We start from the raw sequence: 20,103 nt of genomic DNA on the forward strand, positions 1-20,103 counted from the left end.
ATCTAGTGTTGAACAAAAGAAGACAGACACAAAGGAGTTTTTATGGTTTGATTCCATTTGCATGATGCTCGAACAGGCAAAACTAAGCCACAGTATTAGAAGTCAGGACAGTGGTTCGTCTTGGTGGGGTCTTAGAAGAGGCCAGGAGAGGGGGAGTCTGGGACACAGATAATGTTCTATTATTCAAACATGCTTTTAGTTTATAAAAATTCATTGAGGGGTAGAACCATGTCTTCGTGCTTCTCTATCTACTAGCAAAGTTTCAATAAAAGCTCTTTTACTTTTTTTGCTTTCCAGAGCTCCTGCTTTCCCCTTTTCATTCACTGTTAGTGTTATTTCAAAGCTCTAGATACCCCCGTAGATAAGAGGAGACAAAATGTGATATTTACAAATCAAAGATCTGACTTGATAATATCTCTGTTAAATATTTCACAATTGAAGATAGAAAGGGAGGGTGATTTAAATACATAATTCAAGAAATTATTTTTCAGGAATACCTAAAACAGGGCAGATAGCTAAGAACTTATTAAAACAGCAGAAACTGCCAATGTTGCTGTGGAAGCAAATTCCAGTCTCAAGCCTCAGTGTCCTCACCTATAAAATACGGATAATAACAGTATCACTCCTATAATTCCTTTAAGTATTTACAATAGTGGCTGGAACATAGCCACCTCAAAAATACTAGCAATAGATATGTTAGTAGACAGGGGAATAGAGCGAAGGTTCCTCTCAAATGCCCAGCACTTAGGAGCTACTAACTGCTAACAGGTAAGCAAGATGGTTCACTTCATGAAAATGTATTTACTTGCCACTAAAATAGGTTTGAGCATTAAATCAGGGAAATATCTTCAGATGTATACAAAACAGACTTCAGATCTTTCCAGAAACGTCCAAATTGTTTGTATAATACTTACTTGCAAACATCTGTTCAGAGGTCTGGTTTCCTTCTGATTTCTAAAATTTCACTTCTGTGAGGATGTGGTCTGTCATGTACTAACTTGTAGGGGGTGTATTTTGAGATAATATGTAATTACTAGAGGCCTGGTGCACGAATTCATGCATGGGTGGGGTCCCTCGTCCTGGACAGTGATTGGGCCAATCAGGGCTGGCAGGCTCGGGGGAGGGACCACAGGAGGTTGGCTGTGGGAGTACAGTGAACACCAGAGGGCAGCTCCTGCATTGAGATTCTACCCCTGGTGGTCAGTGTGCATCATAGTGACCGGTCAACCGGTTGTTCAGTCGACTGGTCATAATGGTCACTTAGGCTTTTAAATATATAGACTAGTGGCCCAGTATAGGAAATTCATGCATGGGGGGTGTCCCTCAGCCTGGCATGCACCCTATCCAATCTGGGACCCCTCGGACATCCCTCTCACAATCCAGGACTGCTGCTCACCTGCCTGCCTGCCTGATTGCCCCTAACCACTCTGCCTGCCAGCCTGCTTGGCCCCAACTGCCCCCCCCCTGCCAGCCTGCTCGCCCCCAACTGCCCCCCTGCTGGCCTGATCACCCCCAATTGTCCTCCCCTCCTGGCCTGATCTCCCCTAACCACCTCTGCGTCGGCCCCACCACCATGACTTTGTCTGGAAGGACGTCCGGAGGTCTTCTGGAAGGTCTCCCAGTCTAATTGACATATTAACCTTTTATTAGTATAAATTAGTCTCTGTTGGGGTGGTATCACCACCAAGAGACTCACGTTGCCTTTATTGCATTTTGAGTTCAAAAATTGGAAAGGTGTAACTGAACGACTCAGATATTAGAATATCAGCTCAATGCTTACGAATTCTATAAATGTGGACAAGTCACTTTAAACTACATGAATACGTTTCTTTGTCTGTAAGATGAAAATTAATCTATCTTCACAATGCTTTCTTGAGATGCTTCAAAAAGAAAATGCCTTTGAAAGAGTCTGTGATTATAACGTAAATAATAACATTGCCCTCAAATACAAAAGCTGTAGATGACAGTCTGTATAATGTGTCTCTTTACAATCTACTAATTTATCATCACTTGCTATGTACTAATTGGACTTTCTCTAGTCCTTACAACAATGTTGAGAAGTAACTGCAGATTGAAAAGTTATATAACTTGGACAGTGCCCATGGTAAGTGGCTGACCCAGCTTGTGAGGTTATATTGTTCCCCACCATCCTGTGAGAATGCCCAATGGGTAAAAGGGTATTACAATGGCATCCTTCTGGCACTTTTAAAATTAAACCTCTATATTAATGACTTGGGGTCAAGAGAAATGACTACTCCTGTAGAAGGGAGGTTGGGGGGTGGCATGACATAATAATGAAGAAAAAAAAGTAAAGCATAAAATTTTAAACCACCAGAGAATAATTCAATTCCCAGCTGTCCCTCTTATCAGTGTTATAAATATGAACAGTTTCTTAAATCTCTTAGCCTCAGTTTCCTTATCTGTAAAACAAGGATGATGATAATATATACCCTGTGGAGTTGTTAAGAGATTCAAAGAGTGATGATATAGTGCCTGGAAAGAAGTGTTCAAAATTTTTACTACATGAAATATTACTGTTACATGGCCCCCTTCTAAGAAAGGGTGTATTAACTAAAGTATAACAAGAAAAGTTAGTCTCTCAGAACATGAGTGTGGTATAAATGAAATACAGAGGAATAATCATGGCACACAGAATTTAGAGGTCAACTGAGAAAATAACATGCAAGAGATCAGCTCTGACAATTGTCAAAACCCTTTTAATCGTCTGGCCTTTTTGAGAAGGACAGCAAAGGACCATGTTTTAAGCCTGAGCTTTGAGGTACAAAGAACTGTTCAAATCACAACTTTGGCACTTCTTAGGCCTGTGAACTTGGGCATATTACTGTGTGTTCTCATTCTCAGCTTATTCAATAAAGGAGGAAAATCATTCAACCACTCAATAAGTATTTCTTGAGTGAAGACTAAGTTCTAGGCACTAGGCTGAGGGCTGGAGCTATAACAGCAAACATGCACAAAACCCCCAGCCTTCAGGGAAGGGGAACAATAAAACAAGATAGAGGAGTAGTATATTCAGTGTCTTAGAAGGTAATAAGTGCGATGAAAGAAAAAAAAAAGGCAAAGAATTGAGGTACTATCATTTGGGGCAAGATTTGGGGTTGCGATTTTAATAGAGCGGTAGGAAATGTCTCACTTCAAAGTGACATTTGAGTGGAGCCCTAAAGGAAATAAAGAAATGAGTCATGAAGATATGGAGGAAGAAAATTCCATAAAGAGAACACCAGCTAAAAACACCTTCAGTTACACTTATATACATGAAAAAATGGCCAAATGGAGTGGTATAAAATTGTATGATGAAATCAGACAAGTAATATGGGGTTGGAGGATGCTGATTGATCCCAGACTTCTGAGTTGAGAGGTTCAAATAGTAAGGTCCAGCCTAAATTAAGGTCTAGCCTAAGCATTAAAATTGCTAGTAATTTAAACAGTTCCTTCGTTATTCCTACTAAAATTTTCAGAGATTGGGGAGGTATTGATTCTGTAAGAGATACTGGTGAAAATATGTAGGAAAAAAAACATAAACATCTCCAAAATGCTAATGCATAAAGTCAATGGGCAAATGCACAGTGACTGTGGTATTTCCTGGAGACCAAGCACCTGGAAAAAATAAAGCTTGCCATCATTTTAGTAAGAGACAGTGCCATAATAATTTGCTGACAGTAAATCAAAAGTGCTTACAATAGCATTTCACAGTTCAACATTTCCTAACAAGTGATCCGATGAAAAAGGGACTGCTTGGCAATTCAGAACCAGGGAAGAGCCATTTTGGGGCAGGCTTCTCAGTGTCAGATATGGGCTATGACAGGCCAGAGCTTATCTATGACAGGAAGGGAAGAGTTGCTTATCCTCCTGAAATGACCCATCTAGTTAGTGCATGTATATCAAAGTTTCTTCATAGATGCTAAAGAATCTGACATTCAGAAACATGTTATGCAAATCTTATAAAAATGTCATTTATATAAATTATCATTAACACTTGGATGGGGGTCAACAGGACCAGCAAGAAGGAAAGAGATGGGAGAAAAATAGTTAGTTAGAACATATACCATTTTGGTTAGGAGATACTGTATGTTAATAACTGTTATATAAGTTATTATTTTGTATTTTGGGGAGAATAGAAATTAAACATATATGTTGGCTATGCTACAGGGATGGGTGGTAGGAAGGAAGGGGATAAAAGCAGCGATGCAACAATTAAATGTGATACATTTTATGAAAGGGAACACCAGGTTGATATGACAGAACACAGGGGAGGGGACTTAACCTTATTAAGGAGCCTGAAAAATATTTCTGAAGAAAAGATTAAGATCTATGTGAGAGAACAAAGGGAGATGGGGACTGGGTATGGTGGTGGGTGGAGATGGAAGAAGGAAAGTAGAAGAAGAAAAATCAAAGACTTCCCGGTAGAGAAAATACCTCAGGCAGATGCCTGAAGTAGGGAGATTGCTGCTTTGAGAAAATCTGACAAAGTTCAGTGTGTGAGGACCATTGATTATAAGTGAATGAGGAAGAGGCTCAGAGTCATCAATAACTACTGAAAAGAGAGTGGAGTTTATTCCAAGGGCACTGGAAACCATTTAACATTTGTTAGCAGGAAAATAATTTGATTGCATTTGTCTTTTTAGGTATTATATTGGCTGCAATGCAGGAAGAACATTTTTTTGTAAGGGAGGAACAGGACTTGGGGTCTAGAAACTTGCCTTCTGTCATCATTCCAAGAAAACACACACACACACACACACACACACACACACCCCAAAACAAAACAAAACAAAACAAAAAACAGCACCGCACATTTGCCAGTGGTTTAGACTAGGCGGGAGGATGCAGAAAATAGACTGTGGTGATTGATTAAATGGGAAAGTGAGCGAATATGAAAAGTCAAGGAGAACTCTGACTACATAGGACCTAAAAATATCAGGAATGAAGGTGTGTGATTGACAGCAATAATTTGCTCATTCTTCCCAAGACATATCATGATGACAGTAGTGTGGCTTTGGAAACTAAACCAAAAACTAAAAGAGATTTTTATTAAATTATTTATTTATTCAACTTTTGGGCCACTTCTCTGGGCCCTGGAGATACAGTGGCAGTAACACAAAAACACCTTGCCCTCATGGAGGTTATATTCTGGCAAGGCAGTCAGACCACAGACACACAGAAACATTATTGTGTCAGAGAATAATTGTTCTGAAGACAATGAGACAGTCCCAAAAATGGGACTGTATTTAGTTACGGGTGAAGATCTCTCAGAGGAGATAACATCTGAGCAGAAACCTACATGACATGAGGGAACTGACCATGAAAATTCCAAGCAAACCCAACTGTAAAGGAAACATAACTAGCATGTCATAGGACAATCACAAAGACCATTACGACTGTGAGGGAAGGTATACAAGTGAGGGGCGAGCACAAGGACTGAGGGCAGAGAAGTAATAGGAAAGGGGGGCAGAGCCTGGAGAGACTTATAGGCCATTGCAATGACTAGCTTTTGCTGATGGACAATAGGGAGCATGGATAATTTGAAGCAGAAAAGCGACTGAGTCTAACTTATTTTTAAACAATATCCCTTTGACTGTTATGTTGTAAAGAGGCAATAGTTGCACAAGAGTGAAAGGGAGATGAGTTAGGAGGTTTTTACATTAATCTGGATTACAGATTAGGATGTCTTGGGCAAGAGGAGTAGTGGTGGAAATCAGATGAAGATGTGTGAATTCTAGATATATTTAGAAGGTAGAGCAAGGATTTGGGTGTGAGATCTAAAAGATAGGAGAAGTCAAGGATATCAAGATCTCCATCCAGAAAATGTGAAAGGACAGATTTTGTCATTGACTGGAACGAGGAAGACTACAGGAGAAGTGGTTTGAGAGGGGGAAGGTCAGGAGCATTCTAGATTAATGGAGATCCTCAATGACCAATATTTTCTATTATTTTTGAATTAATGTCACATATTTGTAATCAATATATAAGTCTGTTATGAACATTACAAACAAAAGCTGAGAGATTGGAAAAATGAAGGTGGGTTTCAGTGAACAGAAGTACTTTAGAACAGGCTGGAATTTGAAATGTATGTGTAGGAAAAGGAGGAGATAAAGATGGAGAGGTAGGCAGAGACCCATCGAGGAGGTCTTTAATATCACACCTTGAGATTTGGACTTTATCTTATAAGCGCTGAGGAAGTACGGAAAGGTTTTTTCTTAGCAAAATATTCTTTACTGAAATAATCTCCCAGAATTTCCCCTCAGACTCAATCTACTAAGCTAAAATTGCTGTCACCCACAGGTAACTTCAAGTTCTCTTTAAATTAGAGAATGCTTTAAAAACCACATTAGCCCACCAAGCTAGAAGCTGCTTATGTTATCAACCACTGCAAAATGAATGCATAGATCTTGATGTTTGATTCATCATATTTTAGACCCATATGAACATTTTCAGGCAACTACCTTTTCTAATCAGTGGATCCTATTAGGAGAGAATGATGCAAATCGGAAGAGTTATATTCCTTCTCCTCCAGTCTACTGTCTTCAATTAGTCTTTTCCCACATGATTAACAGTGCAGTTCATATTCTTGGATACAAAGATTTCTTGGATAGCAGTTACTAGGGGAAGTTTATAATTCCCAGGCTCTAATTATTCACATTTTCACAGAAACATGGGTTTCCTTTCTGTTTAGCCATTGTGCTGCAAGTTACAGTGATGTCTGCATTCCCCAGGGTATAAAATTAGAAATGAGGGTATGAACCAAATCCTGACTTTCACAGTTCAACAGTAGGAGCTTGCCTGATGGGAAGGAAGAACTTCTTGTTATCTAAATATTCGGGAATTATTTTCTGCATTGCTAACTAGACAAGGTAATCCCTAATAGATTTCCTGTGTTCGACAGGGAAAACCAATCTATTAAAAAATTGGCTTTCCTCTCCTTGCTTTCTGGAAAGGCATGCTGACAAAGCTACTGGAAATACACAACATTTCTATACTATTCTTCTTCATGGCATTCTTCTGAATGGAATTTCTCTCCTCCATCCTCAATATGATATACTTACTAAAGCAGCATATTATTTGAGTCTCAATTTTACCAGCCAGTAAATTGAGGATTCCAAAATAGATATCATCTCTAGATACCTACTGTGTGCTACACACTCTACCAAGTAATTTAATTAGACTATATCATTCAATTTCACAACAATATTATGATGTAGGTAATACTGATATCCATTTTAGTGGCAAACTGAAGCTTAGAAACATTGCATATATCTCATTCAGTATCACAGATTCCAACAAACAGTGGAACTCCAACTCAAACTAAGCTAGTATGGCTTCAAAGATTGTGCTCTTAAACCCTATGTTTTTACACTCTCTTCCTGCCTTAGGCACAATAAAAATATTGAAAGGAAGATAAAAATAATGTCCATAATCAAGTAGAAAAGTATGGCTCATTACTCACAGGAGAGCATCATTTATTTGGCCTCCCCCATAATCTGTTAGGTTTAATTTGCCATGTACACAGGTAATGTGATCAAGAGGCAACTGGTATTGGAAGGTATATAAATTTGGATTCAGTCATACATGGGTTGGAATCCCATTTCCACTAGTGATTGGCTTACTAAACACTTACACAAGTCCTCATAAATTTGATGGTTGTCAGATTAAAGGAGGTGGGGTAGGGTAGCTAAAAATGGACAAATTGCCAGTTATAAAAATAGCCACAGGGATATAAAGCACAGCATAGGGAGTTTGGTTAATAAGATTGTAATAGCTGTATGGTGTCAGATGGGTACTAGACCATTAAGGTGATCACTTCGTATGTTACATAAAAATTGAATTACTGTGCATCTGAAACTAATATCTTGTATATCAACTGTAATTGAAGCATTTAAAAAATTAATTAGAAAAAAAGAAACAGGGCTTTTAAATAGTTCCAAGTAGCCCTGAGAGTTAAGTGGCAACTCCATTTTGGAGCATGGGAAATTGTATTAGGTCTTTAGCTCAGTTTCTCCATCACAGCTTAAAAGAGAAAGTTGAGTGGGTAGAACTGAGGAGAGGGAGGGGGTCCTGAACAAGGCCCTCTAGGTTCCACAGCTGAACTCATTGCTGAGCTGCTCTAAAGATGAGATGTTCTTTGTGTTTGTGAGCTCCTCTCATGATCCAGCAGACTGCCTGTCCTCTTCCTTCTATATCCCTGCAAAGGTCCCGTGCAGGGCATAGCTCCTCACACAAATTCACATCCATATAACTTGGATCAAATTTTAAAAGAACATCTGTGTCCCTTCCTTTTTGGTGGCTTCAACTGCATGAGCAACTCAGACCTCAAATCCTCATATTTTCTTTTTTAAATGATGCCACAAAAGCACTGCTTGCTCTTTTCTGGGCATCTATCAGTTGCGCAACAGCAACAACAGCAATGTTAATAATAGAAATGCCATTTGCTTGTGCCAGAAAACCAGAAAGATCCTGTTGAGAAAAGTTAAATAGATATGTAGACTGCCAAGATGTTGAAGAGGCACATGGGCACTCATCCTCTTCCCAGATGCCTTCCCCACAGTGCTGTGATGGGTGGGGAGAAAGCAGAAGAATATTTTCCATTAACAGAATGGAGCTATTATCTACCTTCTTAAAGGCTCTTATTTTTTCCCCCTGAAACAAGGATGATCAGAGAAACTGCAAATAGATGCATGCCAGTAGACTTATCTGAAAATCAGACAATATTTTAAAATTGGAAGAAAATAGAAGTATTTGTTTCTGACCATTCATTGCACCTGATGGGTGAATAATATGCATAGGGCAAACTATTACCCTCTGTCTACATATCTGCAAGTCCCTGAGGCACAGAAGAAAGAATAGAATAAATTAACTTGTAAAAAGTCATTTCCCTTTAAGAAAAGTTAAAAGATCCTCAGGAACTTTTTAAAAAAATATATTTTATTGATTTTTTTACAGAAAGGAAGGAAGAGGGAAAGAGAGTTAGAAACATTGATGAGAGAGAAACATCCATCAGCTGCCTCTTGCACACCCCCTACTGGGGATGTGCCCACAACCAAGGTACATGCCCTTGACTGGAATCGAACCCAAGACCCCCCCAGTCCGCAGACCAACGCTCCATCCACTAAGCCAAACCGATTAGGGCAATCCTCAGGAACTTTTAAAAAGAAAAGTCCTTTTCATGACTTTTATGTCCTCATAATTTTAAGCTTTAAAAAGTATCACTTCTTATTACAAATCATTTATACTGTATTTACTGTCGAAAAAATAGAAAATTCAGGTAATCAAAATAGAAAAAAATAACTACTGGAAGCCATATTGAGAATGCATCATGCTGTTAAACTTGTTGCTATTATTAATTTCCCAGAATATTCTTGGCCAGATATTTAATACACTTTACAAAGCCTTGGGGACTGTGAGAAGTTCAATGGTTATATGCATTTATTAAATAATATTTACATTCCAAAATGAACCCATTTTGGAAACCAATGGGGAAAAAGTCAAGGTCTGTGATTTTTATAATATCAGTATGTTTTAAACTATTTTTTAATACAACATTATTATAGCTTGACTAATTTTATCCAACTATCCAACTCTCACTGTCTGATTCACAAGGCACTGGTTATAGGTACCTGATGTCTATACAATTGTATTTACACAATTTATATCTCATGTAATATACAAATAGAAAAATGCAGTAAAATTAGCTGTCTGATCTATACCACCACAAATAACCATCTTGATTTATATGCAGTTGAAACTACTAATAAACGTGACTAATTGAGAAGTCTTATATTAAAGAAAGCAATTTACAGCAAAAAAATTATCATCTTACTACATACATTGAGAAAAATTATTCTAACAAAGTAATAATAAAGGATTTTCTTCTTCTTTCAGGAGAATACAAGGGTTAGAGTCACATTGTCCTTGGGTGAGGTTGAAACATCCATGTTTACTCCAACAACAAGAGGGTGAGGACATAGAACTGGCCCAGCTTCTACATCAATCTTGTCCCATAAGAAAATGTTCGCCATACAGCATATATGGATATTAGCCAGTCCCTGGCTCTTGAATGATTAAGAATTCTCTAAATATAGTAATAAGCACTTCTAAGAATGTTCAAGAGATGCTTTAAAAATACTTGTCTACCAAAAGTGCTTATAATGTGCATGTTATCAAATACACTGAAATACATTTGCCTAATATATGTCTGTGTACACACACACACATTTTAAAAATGTTTAAAATGCTACATCTAGACCCGGCATTGCCAAAAGGTAGATTCTGCCTCCCAGGAGACATTGGCAATGTCAGGAGACATTTTTGATCATCATGACTAGGGGTTGGAGTACTAATGCTATCTAGTGGGTAGAGTCCTTTGATGCTGCTAAGCATTAAGAAACCCCTAACTAGACATAGTCTAATACCTTACATTTAATTTCTACTTAATGTTGCTTGCAAATTTGCTTAAGGCCAAGTAGAAAACAGTGTGATTCACATTTCAGAGGATGATGTTCTGCTGTTTTATGGCAGGTAACATACTTATGGATTTAGTGTAGCTACTTGATTTTACACTTGGAGAGTCTCTCAGAAGACTTTGTGTTGTTTCATTTTGTGTGATGGTTGGCTATGTATCTCAGTGTGACATGATATCCTTTCAGTTCTCTTAGGCTAAGAAGAGAGCTTTTGCCAGCAGCCCTTTTCTAAAGAGTAGCAAAACCATTTTTCTTACTGATTTTTCATTCATCTCTCTCATTATACATCTTGATATTAAATGTGAAATGAAATCAAATCTAAGGGAACAGAGACAGAACAAAGGGCAAAAAGACTCAACATAATATGTTATTCAGAAACATATGTTTGCTTATCTTGAATGGGGTTATGAAAAGTTTAAGTTTACTAAAATCTCATCACCATAAAATAAATGGTGTTGTTCATCTTTGAGTTATATGGCAAACACAAGCGGGATTTTTAATGCCAGATAAGCATTTTCTTTAACAAATGATTTCAATAATTTAACTAACAGTACTTGAATTCTGAAAGGCTAAATATCACAAGCAATAAATAAAACCAGTAACAAGGGGAACCAAGGGAAATATTTTTAAGATCAAATATAAGCAGATTCTGTATGGCTCAAAAGGGACTACTTAGTTAGTCTTGAAATTAAAACAAAGCAAATCAGAGATTTAGTGTGATCATGCCATAGATAGTTACAATGCATTTGCATTTTTCCTTTATGCCCTAAGTCTCAAAGCATCTAGCACAGCCGTGGGCAGACTACGGCCCGCGGGCCGAATTCGGCCCGCTTGAAATGAATAAAACTAAAAAAAAAAAAAAAAAAAAAAGACTGTACCCTTTTATGTAATGATGTTTACTTTGAATTTATATTAGTTCACACAAACACTCCATCCATGCTTTTGTTCCGGCACTCCGGTCTAGTTTAAGGAACCCATAGTGACCCTCGAGTCAAAAAGTTTGCCCACCCCTGATTCTAGCATGACTAGTCTATGGCAAATAGCATTACTTAATGCTCACTGCTAATGATCTACATGATAAAATAATTCAAACAAGATATGGAATACATTTTCAGTATTTGTCCTATAATTTTTCTAGATCCCTTACACACAATGGACTGAAATATATGTACTTTATCCTCTCCACAAAAAATTTCATACAATTAGAATATTGGTGAAGATGACATACTGCCATTTACGACAACATAGATGGACCTTGGGAATATTATGCTAAGTGAAACAAGTCAGTCAGAAAAGGCCAATATTTCACTCATGTGTCAGATATAAAACTGAAACTCATAGACACAGACAACAGTATGGTAGTTACCAAAGAGAAGAAGGTGGAGGTAGTAAAGGGTAAAGAGGGCCAAATATATGGTGATGGAAGATGATGTGACTTCAGGTGGTGGGAACACAATGCAATATAGGTCATGTATCACAGAAATGTTCACTTGAAACATACATGATCCTATTAATGTCACCATAATAAATTTAATTAAAAATAATATTGACACAGTGTAGAACAGTATGGAGTTTCCTCAAAAAATTAAAAATGGAACTCCCAATTGACCCAGTGATCCCACTTCTAAGAAACTAAAAACACCAATCAGAAGGGATATATGCACCCCTATGTTCATAGCAGCACAATTTACCATAGCTAAGATTTGGAAACAGCCTAAGTGCACATCAGCAGGTGAGTGGATTAAACACCTGTGGTACATCTACACAATGGAATACTATGCTGTAGAAAAAAAGAAGGAATTCTTATCATTTGCAACAGCATGGTTGGAACTGAGAGCATTATGCTAAGCAAAATAAGCCAGTCAGAGAAAGATAAATATCACATGATCTCACTCATTTATGGAATATAATGAACAACATAAACTGATGAACAAAAACAGATCCAGAGACAGAGAAGCATCGATCAAACCGTCAAACCTCAGAGGGAAAGTAGGGGAGGGTGGGAGTGAGTGGGAGAGACCAACCGAAGGACTTGTATGCATGCATATAAGCCTAACCAAGGGACACAGACAACAGGGGAGTGAGGTCATGAGTGGGAGGAAATGGGGCGATAAGGACACATATGTAATACCTCAATCAATAAAGAAAAAAATAATAGTCTTGGCCAATATGAAATGGAATGGGTTTCATACTGATGGGAGATAATATCACATGCAAAGAGACCTTGTTATTCTATTTTAATTTTACCTTAAAACAACTTTGCAAGAATTCAAGAATATGCAATGCTCAATCTTAACTTTAACTTTTACATGCGAACTCATGTCCTGCCTATCTCTTTTTTACCTTTCCCTCTGACCTTGACTTTCTCCTTTATTTGTAATGTTTCTTGTTTCAGGTAATAAAACAGAATGTAGCATTAATTCAACCAACCTCTTACTGAGCAGAGAAGATATAGTCAAATCAACAAGTCATAAGAAATGATAATTTTTCCTAGGCTTCCACCAATTCATCCCCAAGTCTAAAGTCAATCTTTACCTCAATCCTTATACCTCAATCTTTATAATGTAAAAAGAATACCTCAATCTTTATAATGTAAAAAGAATAAGAACATTAGATTAGATTATCTGGTTAAATATCACACTAATATATCAATAACTGATTTATAACAAGCAACCAGAGGTGCTTGGTGGAAGTTTAGCTTCATGGACCCTCCCTGAGATATTCTGATTGACCAGGTCTAGGTTGGTGGCCCAGGAATCTGGGTTCTAACAGGAAGTCCATGTATTACTTTGAGAAACTCAGGCAAGGGTTTATAACGCAGGCTTTGTGAAATACAATTGGAATTTTATTCTCAGTTCTAATACTGACTGTAGCATTGCAAAAGTTACTTCGCTTGGCTAAGCTTTATTTTGCTATTTATAAAATAGGAGTAATAGTATTTATCTTTGTTGTTTATTCTTCATATATTAAAATATTCATTTAAAAGACCTGACACATAATTAATACATAATAAATGGTGTATCATTACTGGTAGTATCCATTATTATCAACACTATCATCATCACCATTTCTGTCCCCATTAATTCCTGTATGCTCATTTTAGGGAAGCACAGCAGTGCTAGAGGACATAATGAGAAACCTTTACATGTATTTGTTTTTTCACTTTAGAAAACCTAATTAAAAGCCAATGCACTGCAATGAGGGCATGTGTTCGAAGTTACCATTAAGTTTCTTTGCTTTTGGCAAGAATTCTCCAGCTCCATGTGGTAATTCTCATGCTGCTCAGAGGCAGTATTTGGCTCTTTTATGTGTCTTTTTAAAAAACAAACCAATTAATTTTTATTTCATACATGAAATTGGCTTCATTGATAATATCATAAAATATGGAAACAACAGTGCACATATTTTTTGTTATCTTCCTTGTTGAATAATTTACATGTTACATTTTGAACTGTTTTTGAAAGGATCGGCTGCCTTATACAGGCAGTGCAAAGTAACACATAGAACAAGTTGGGGTAAAATAACTAGGATCATTTAAAAATGTATTATCCAATTTCAGAAATCTTTTTACATGAAGGAAAGGAAACCGGAGCTTTGCTTCAAAAGTTGGCATTTAAGCCATCCTCTCTCTTATTGAATAACAGACATAATGACTACATCATCACATTTCCATATTTTTATGCTGTACTATAAGAAGTGTCAAGTGTGATATCTCAGACTCCGGAAAAAACACAATACAGTAATTTTAGGCCAGTAAAACTTATGGGGAAATACACAGAAATATTCAATTTCGCATGACAAGCATTCTCGCTTGCATTGATATGTATGTATACAGTGGCACACTGGCATTGACCGTCAATTTAATTTGTACCCAGGTGGAAAGATGTCTCCAATTAATAAGACAGCTGATTTCACCAAATAGCATCAAGTGTAAACACTACATTTATTGCAAATAGAAGGATGCTCATAATAGAATCTTACAAACACTAAACTGGCTTCTATTATCAGGACCAGGAATAATAATGCTCCTAATAAACCAGTATTAGAACCAAATCCCAAGCACACCAATAAACCTGCTGCCAGAGTTATTTAATGTGCTTTAATTCAAGGAGCATGTGGTTCTAATCTAGATTCTGTGGGCACAGCAGACTGTTAACGCCAATAGTCCTGTGTGATGCTACCCCGAATAGCTGATAATTGGGGCAGGTCAGTTCTTCAGGCTTTATCTCTCATTAGCACTAAAAAGGCACACTCCAAACTATGACAGAGAAAGACTCAATCTTGCTCTATTAGAAACATTGAAGGGAGGACAAATGAAGCTCTATTTTCAGGGGGAGGAAGCCAATTATACAATAATCAAACGTATCCATTTTGGGGAGCTACATCCCCCAGCGAGACATAGTGCATCAAGTCAACCCACAATACTATACTACTAGAAAAAGAGTTTCCCTTCTCTCTGAAACTCTTTCTCCCCACCCCACTCACCCAAAAGGGCTAAGGTTACCTTTCTCACAGTGGCTTCCTGTGAATCCAGAGGGACAAACACATTTGTTAGGCGCCACACATGTTCCACCATATCTGCAGCCTTCTTCGCAGAATGCTGTTGCAAAAGAATGAGGAATTTCTATTAGATAAAATGGGAATAAGAAAACTCATGGTAAATGGCATAAGCATTGAAATCATTCCTTCTTTGTTGCATAGGGAATACATAGCTGTGTTGACATATTTAAAAGTTTTTGCCATGAAAAGAAATAAATGTATTAATACTTACTTCACTGATTTACATAACATCAGTTGTGGTAATGGAGGTAAAGTGTCTAGCACTGGGCTGGAATGTGCTAAATGGTAACTAGTATGAACAGCTATTACTGTTGCTATTGTGACTTATTATTGACACTAGAGGCCCGGTGCACAAAAATTTGTGCACTCAGGGGAAGGGGGGGTCCCTCAGCCCGGCCTGTGCCCTCTCGCAGTCTGGGACCCCTTGGGAGATAACGACCTGCTGGCTTAGGCCTGCTCCCGGGTGGCAGAGGGCAGGCCCAATCCCTAGGTGCAGCCCCTGGTCGGGCTCAGAGCAGGGCTTATTGGGGAGGTTGCGGCGCCACCCCCTGTCATGCACAGAGCAGGGCAGATTGGGAGGTTGCGATGCCACCCTCAGTCATGCTCAGGGTAGGGCCGATAGGGGAGTTGAGGCACCGCCCCCTGTCACACTCAGGGCAGGGCGGATCAGGGGGTTGGGGCACCGCCCTCTATCACCCACAGAGCAGGGCCGATCAGCGGGTTGGGGCTCCGCCACTGTCACACTCAGGGCAGGGCCAATGGGGAGGTTATGGCTCTACCCCATCACACACAGAGCAGGGCCCATGGGGGGGTGGGTTGGGGCGCCGCCACTCTCATACTCAGGGCAGGGCCAATGGGGAGGTTATGGCTCTACCCCGTCACACACAGAGCAGGGCCTGTGGGGGCGGGGGGTTGGGGCCCCACCCCCAGTCACACACAGAGCTGCAGGGCGATCAGGGGGTTTGGGCGCTGCCCCCTGTCACGCTGATCCTGGTGCCGGGAGGCATATTACCCTTTTACTATATAGAATAGAGGCCTGGTGCATGGGTGGGGCTGGCTGGTTTGCCCTGAAGGGTGTCCTGGATCAGGGTTGGGGTTCCCACTGGGGTGCCTGGCCAGCCTGGATGAGGGGATGATGGCTGTTTGCAGTTGGTCACACACCCTTCAGGGTGGGGGTCCCCACTGGGGTGCCTGGCCAGTCTGGCTGAGGGGCTGAGGGCTGTTTTCAGGCTGGGACTGAAGCTCCCAACTGCTCCTTTTTTTTCTTTTTTTTTTCTTTTTTTATTCTGGGCCAGCTTTCGCTCTGAGGCCTTGGCTGCTGAAAACAGGTTTCTGGCCTTTGTTTACCGTCTGTATTTGATATAATGTTGTGGTCCGGCTGGCTGAAGCCCCGCTGAGTAAAGCTGGTTTCTAGGTTTTTTTTAGCTTCTATATTTGCAACATAGTTGCTTAAAGTTGCAGCTGAGAGGCCGGCAAGTCAGGCGGGGAACGTTGGAGTTCTCCCTCACTGAAGCAAGCAAGCCTCCCTGTTCGCATCAGCTGTCTGGCTGCCAGCCGCCATCTTGGCTGCCAGTTAATTTGCATATCTCAGCCCTACTCTGTGAATGACAGGGGGATTAGCCAATGGGAAGGGTAGCGGTCATACACCAATTACCATGTTTCTCTTTTATTAGTGTAGATATTTGAAATCAAATAGGCTAGACCTAGTAACTAGAAAGAATAGGATTGGGATAAAAGCAAAGGCAGGCATTTTAAATACTCATTTTATAACCCCCTTTTTTTGTCTAAACATATTTATTACAATAAAAACATTTTTACATGAGCTTTAAAATAGGTGGACAGGTATAATTTTGATAACATAATAAATTCAACCACTTATTTTTTAAAAAATTTAAGTTGTTTCCAATATTGCCGTACCAAAAGTGATGCCTTTCCAGTATAGCTAGAATGTTTCGTACACCCCAAATTATCCCTTTAGGGAAAAGTGCTCAATGTGAAAATACAATTTTAGAGAGTGTGGAGTTTTTGACAAGCATTGCAAAGTTATGCAACTCCCTCCCAGTGCTACCCTGCTAGCCTTCCCACAATGGGTAAGTTCCCCTCATTACACACCCGAATAGCATAGCATAGCTCCATGCACAGCTCCATACACCTCTCCTTGGTAGTATTAAGTATTATTGTTTATTTATGTATGAATGCTTATCATTTCCTGTCTCACCCATTGGGATTGTACGGCCCATAAGGATAAGTCACATGCTTCTTTTTTTGCACCCCATTGTACATACAAAGCATTAGTAGCTGAATGCATTGTAGATACTCAAAACATATTTGCCTAATGAATTAACTTATATTCTGCAGGTTGTTCTGACAGAAAAACTCTTTCTCCAACAACTCTGCAGCACTTCCATCCAGAACAACTTACTATGCAACCTTGCTGGATAACCGATAATTTAGTGTACTACCGCTGCAAAATGTCTCATTAAGGAAGATGATTGCAACTTGTTAACCCAGGGTTTCTTTTATTCACAGAAGAGCTAGGTGAGAAATTATTTTATTTTTAATTGCAGTTAGAAAATGTCAGCCTGGAAAAATGTCATGATTAAATTTTGCCATCATCACATAAATAATATGGGTTTAACTTCAAAAAAGCCAGTGGACATTTTTAGGTAGTTGAACGCTAGTTCAAATACACAGAAATTCTCACAATATTGTCATTTTTCACATCATTTAATATCTACTATATTATTTAACATTTTGGATCTTAGCAATTAATTGTGAATTCCTTTGTTCCTGCCAATGGACAGATAATGGGTACCTTAGTATTTGAATACCATTTCCTCTTTCCAGCATTTAACTACCATGAGCCTATGTACACACACACACACACACACACACACACACACACACACTGTCTTGCCCCCAAAATTGCACCTTATGGGCTCTGGTGATGGACCTTTCAAAAGTGTAGCTCCATATCAAAGTTAATAAGAGAACAGTAAACAGTAAAGTGTTTTTGAAGCTAAAAGTGACAGGAAGCTATAAAGGAAAGTTTCAAGTGGCACCAAAAGAAGACAGACGTTTGGAAGCAGGAAGTTCAGCATGGGTTTCTTCAGTAATGTAGTCAAAGCAGCACTTGATCTAGATTTGTGTGTGAGCATACATTCAAACATGCATACTCACACACGTGTGCACACACCGACTGTAGAACTTGTTAGGAGACTTGGTGTTGTTTCATGATACATGTGTGCTCTTGATTTATGCAACCCTTAAACAGAAACGATAATAGGAGGTTTTTGAAGAAAGCATGAGATGCTTGTGATGTCCTATGAATGTAAAGATGTGACAATGTACACCCCTATGTTCATAGCAGCACAATTCCTCATAGTTAAGATCTGGAAACAGCCTAAATGCCCATCAGCAGATGAGTGGATTAGAAAACTGTGGTACATCTACACAATGGAATACTACACTTTTGTAAAAGAGAAGGAATTCTTACCATTTTCAACAGCATGGATGGAACTGGTGAGCATTATGCTAAGTGAAATAAGCCAGTCGGAGAAAGAAAAATACCACATGATCTCACTCATTTGTGGAATATAAACAACATTATAAGTTGATGAACAAAAATAGATATAGAGGCAAAGAAGCATTGAACAAACTGTCAAACTACAGCAGGAAGGTTGGGGAGGGTCGGGGGAGGTAAGAGATCAACTGAAGGACTTGTATGCATGCATATAAGCATAACCAATGGATGCAAGACACTGGGGGGGGGGGGTTGAGGGCATGTGCCGGGGGTGGGGTAGGGGAGACCAGGGGAAGGTCAATGGGGGAAAAAAGGAGACATACGTCCTACTATTTTTAATACTTTAAACAATAAAATAAAAATTTAAAAAAAGAACATACCTAATAAATGGGGTGTTACGAGGATGAAATGAGTTAACATTTGTCAGTGACTTTAAATTGTGTTTGGTGCATAGTGTTATGGGCTTTTTGAAATAAAACTAATTATAATGATAGCAATGCTATTATGACTGTGCATCATGGACCCAGAATAAATTTTCCATCTAATACTCAGATAATTAAACCCAGCCTGAAGGTGTCCATTTTCACCAAGATAAGTTGCTATGACCTTGTGATTGATGCTTGCTTTAGTTTCTAATGAAGGCAGTTGTAGCCCTTATCCTGGAACTATCAGAGAGCTGTTACTGTTTCCATTGTACACACCGTGAAGTAGGGGCTCAAAAATCAAGTCGCCTCTAAGGCTACACAGGTAGTACAATGCAGGTTTATCTGCAACCTAATATTCACATAGGCAGGCTTCTTCCTTTTTTGAATAGCTTCATAAGGGCTAATGGAACTGAATACAAGTTTAAAAAAAACAACAATGTGTCACCCTAGCTGATTTGACTCAGTGGATAGACCATCGGCCTGTGGTCTGAAGGGTCCCGTTCGATGCCGGTCAAGTGCACATACCTTGGGTTGCAGGCTCTATCCCCAGTGTAGGACGTGCAGGAGGCAGCCGATCAATGATTCTCACCATTGATGTTTCTATCTGTCTCTGTCTCTCTTCTTCTCTGAATTCATATATATATATATATATATATATATATATATATATATATATGAAACACAATGTGTCAAATTGCACATGTGACATTAAAAAAGGCAGGTAGGGAGCTGTTCAAGTTCATGCACTTGTAATCTAACCTCCATTACGATATGAGCCTAGCGATATTTCACCTAATCTAGGCATATACTATTTTTTTTAATATATTTTATTGATTTTTCACAGAGAGGAAGGGAGAGAGATAGAAAGTTAGAAACATCGATGAGAGAGAAACATCTATCAGCTGCCTCCTGCACATCTCCCACTGGGGATGTGCCCGCAACCCAGGTACATGCCCTTGACCGGAATCGAACCTGGGACCTTTCAGTCCGCAGGCCGACGCTCTATCCACTGAGCCAAACCGGTTTCGGCGGCATATACTATTTTTAATGGAATGGATCTCAAGTAAAGAAGAAATTCATTGCCTACATGCATCTTACATAAAACAACAAAGTCATTTCAAAA

General features: G+C 39.0%; 1 protein-coding gene across 2 annotated transcripts in view; it reads right to left on the minus strand.

Moving 5' to 3' along the window:
- NELL1 (neural EGFL like 1) overlaps positions 1–20,103 on the minus strand; it is a 702,892-nt gene that overhangs the window by 163,168 nt on the left and 519,621 nt on the right. For both annotated transcript variants that reach the window (XM_081098633.1, XM_081098634.1), the window contains exon 15: positions 14,977–15,072. In XM_081098633.1, coding sequence (XP_080954759.1) covers positions 14,977–15,072 — 96 coding nt within the window. The remainder of the gene's footprint in view (positions 1–14,976; positions 15,073–20,103) is intronic.

Source organism: Myotis nattereri (genome assembly GCF_964212035.1).
Source record: "Myotis nattereri genome assembly, chromosome: 9".
In the NCBI taxonomy this organism is placed as follows: Eukaryota; Metazoa; Chordata; class Mammalia; order Chiroptera; family Vespertilionidae; genus Myotis; species Myotis nattereri.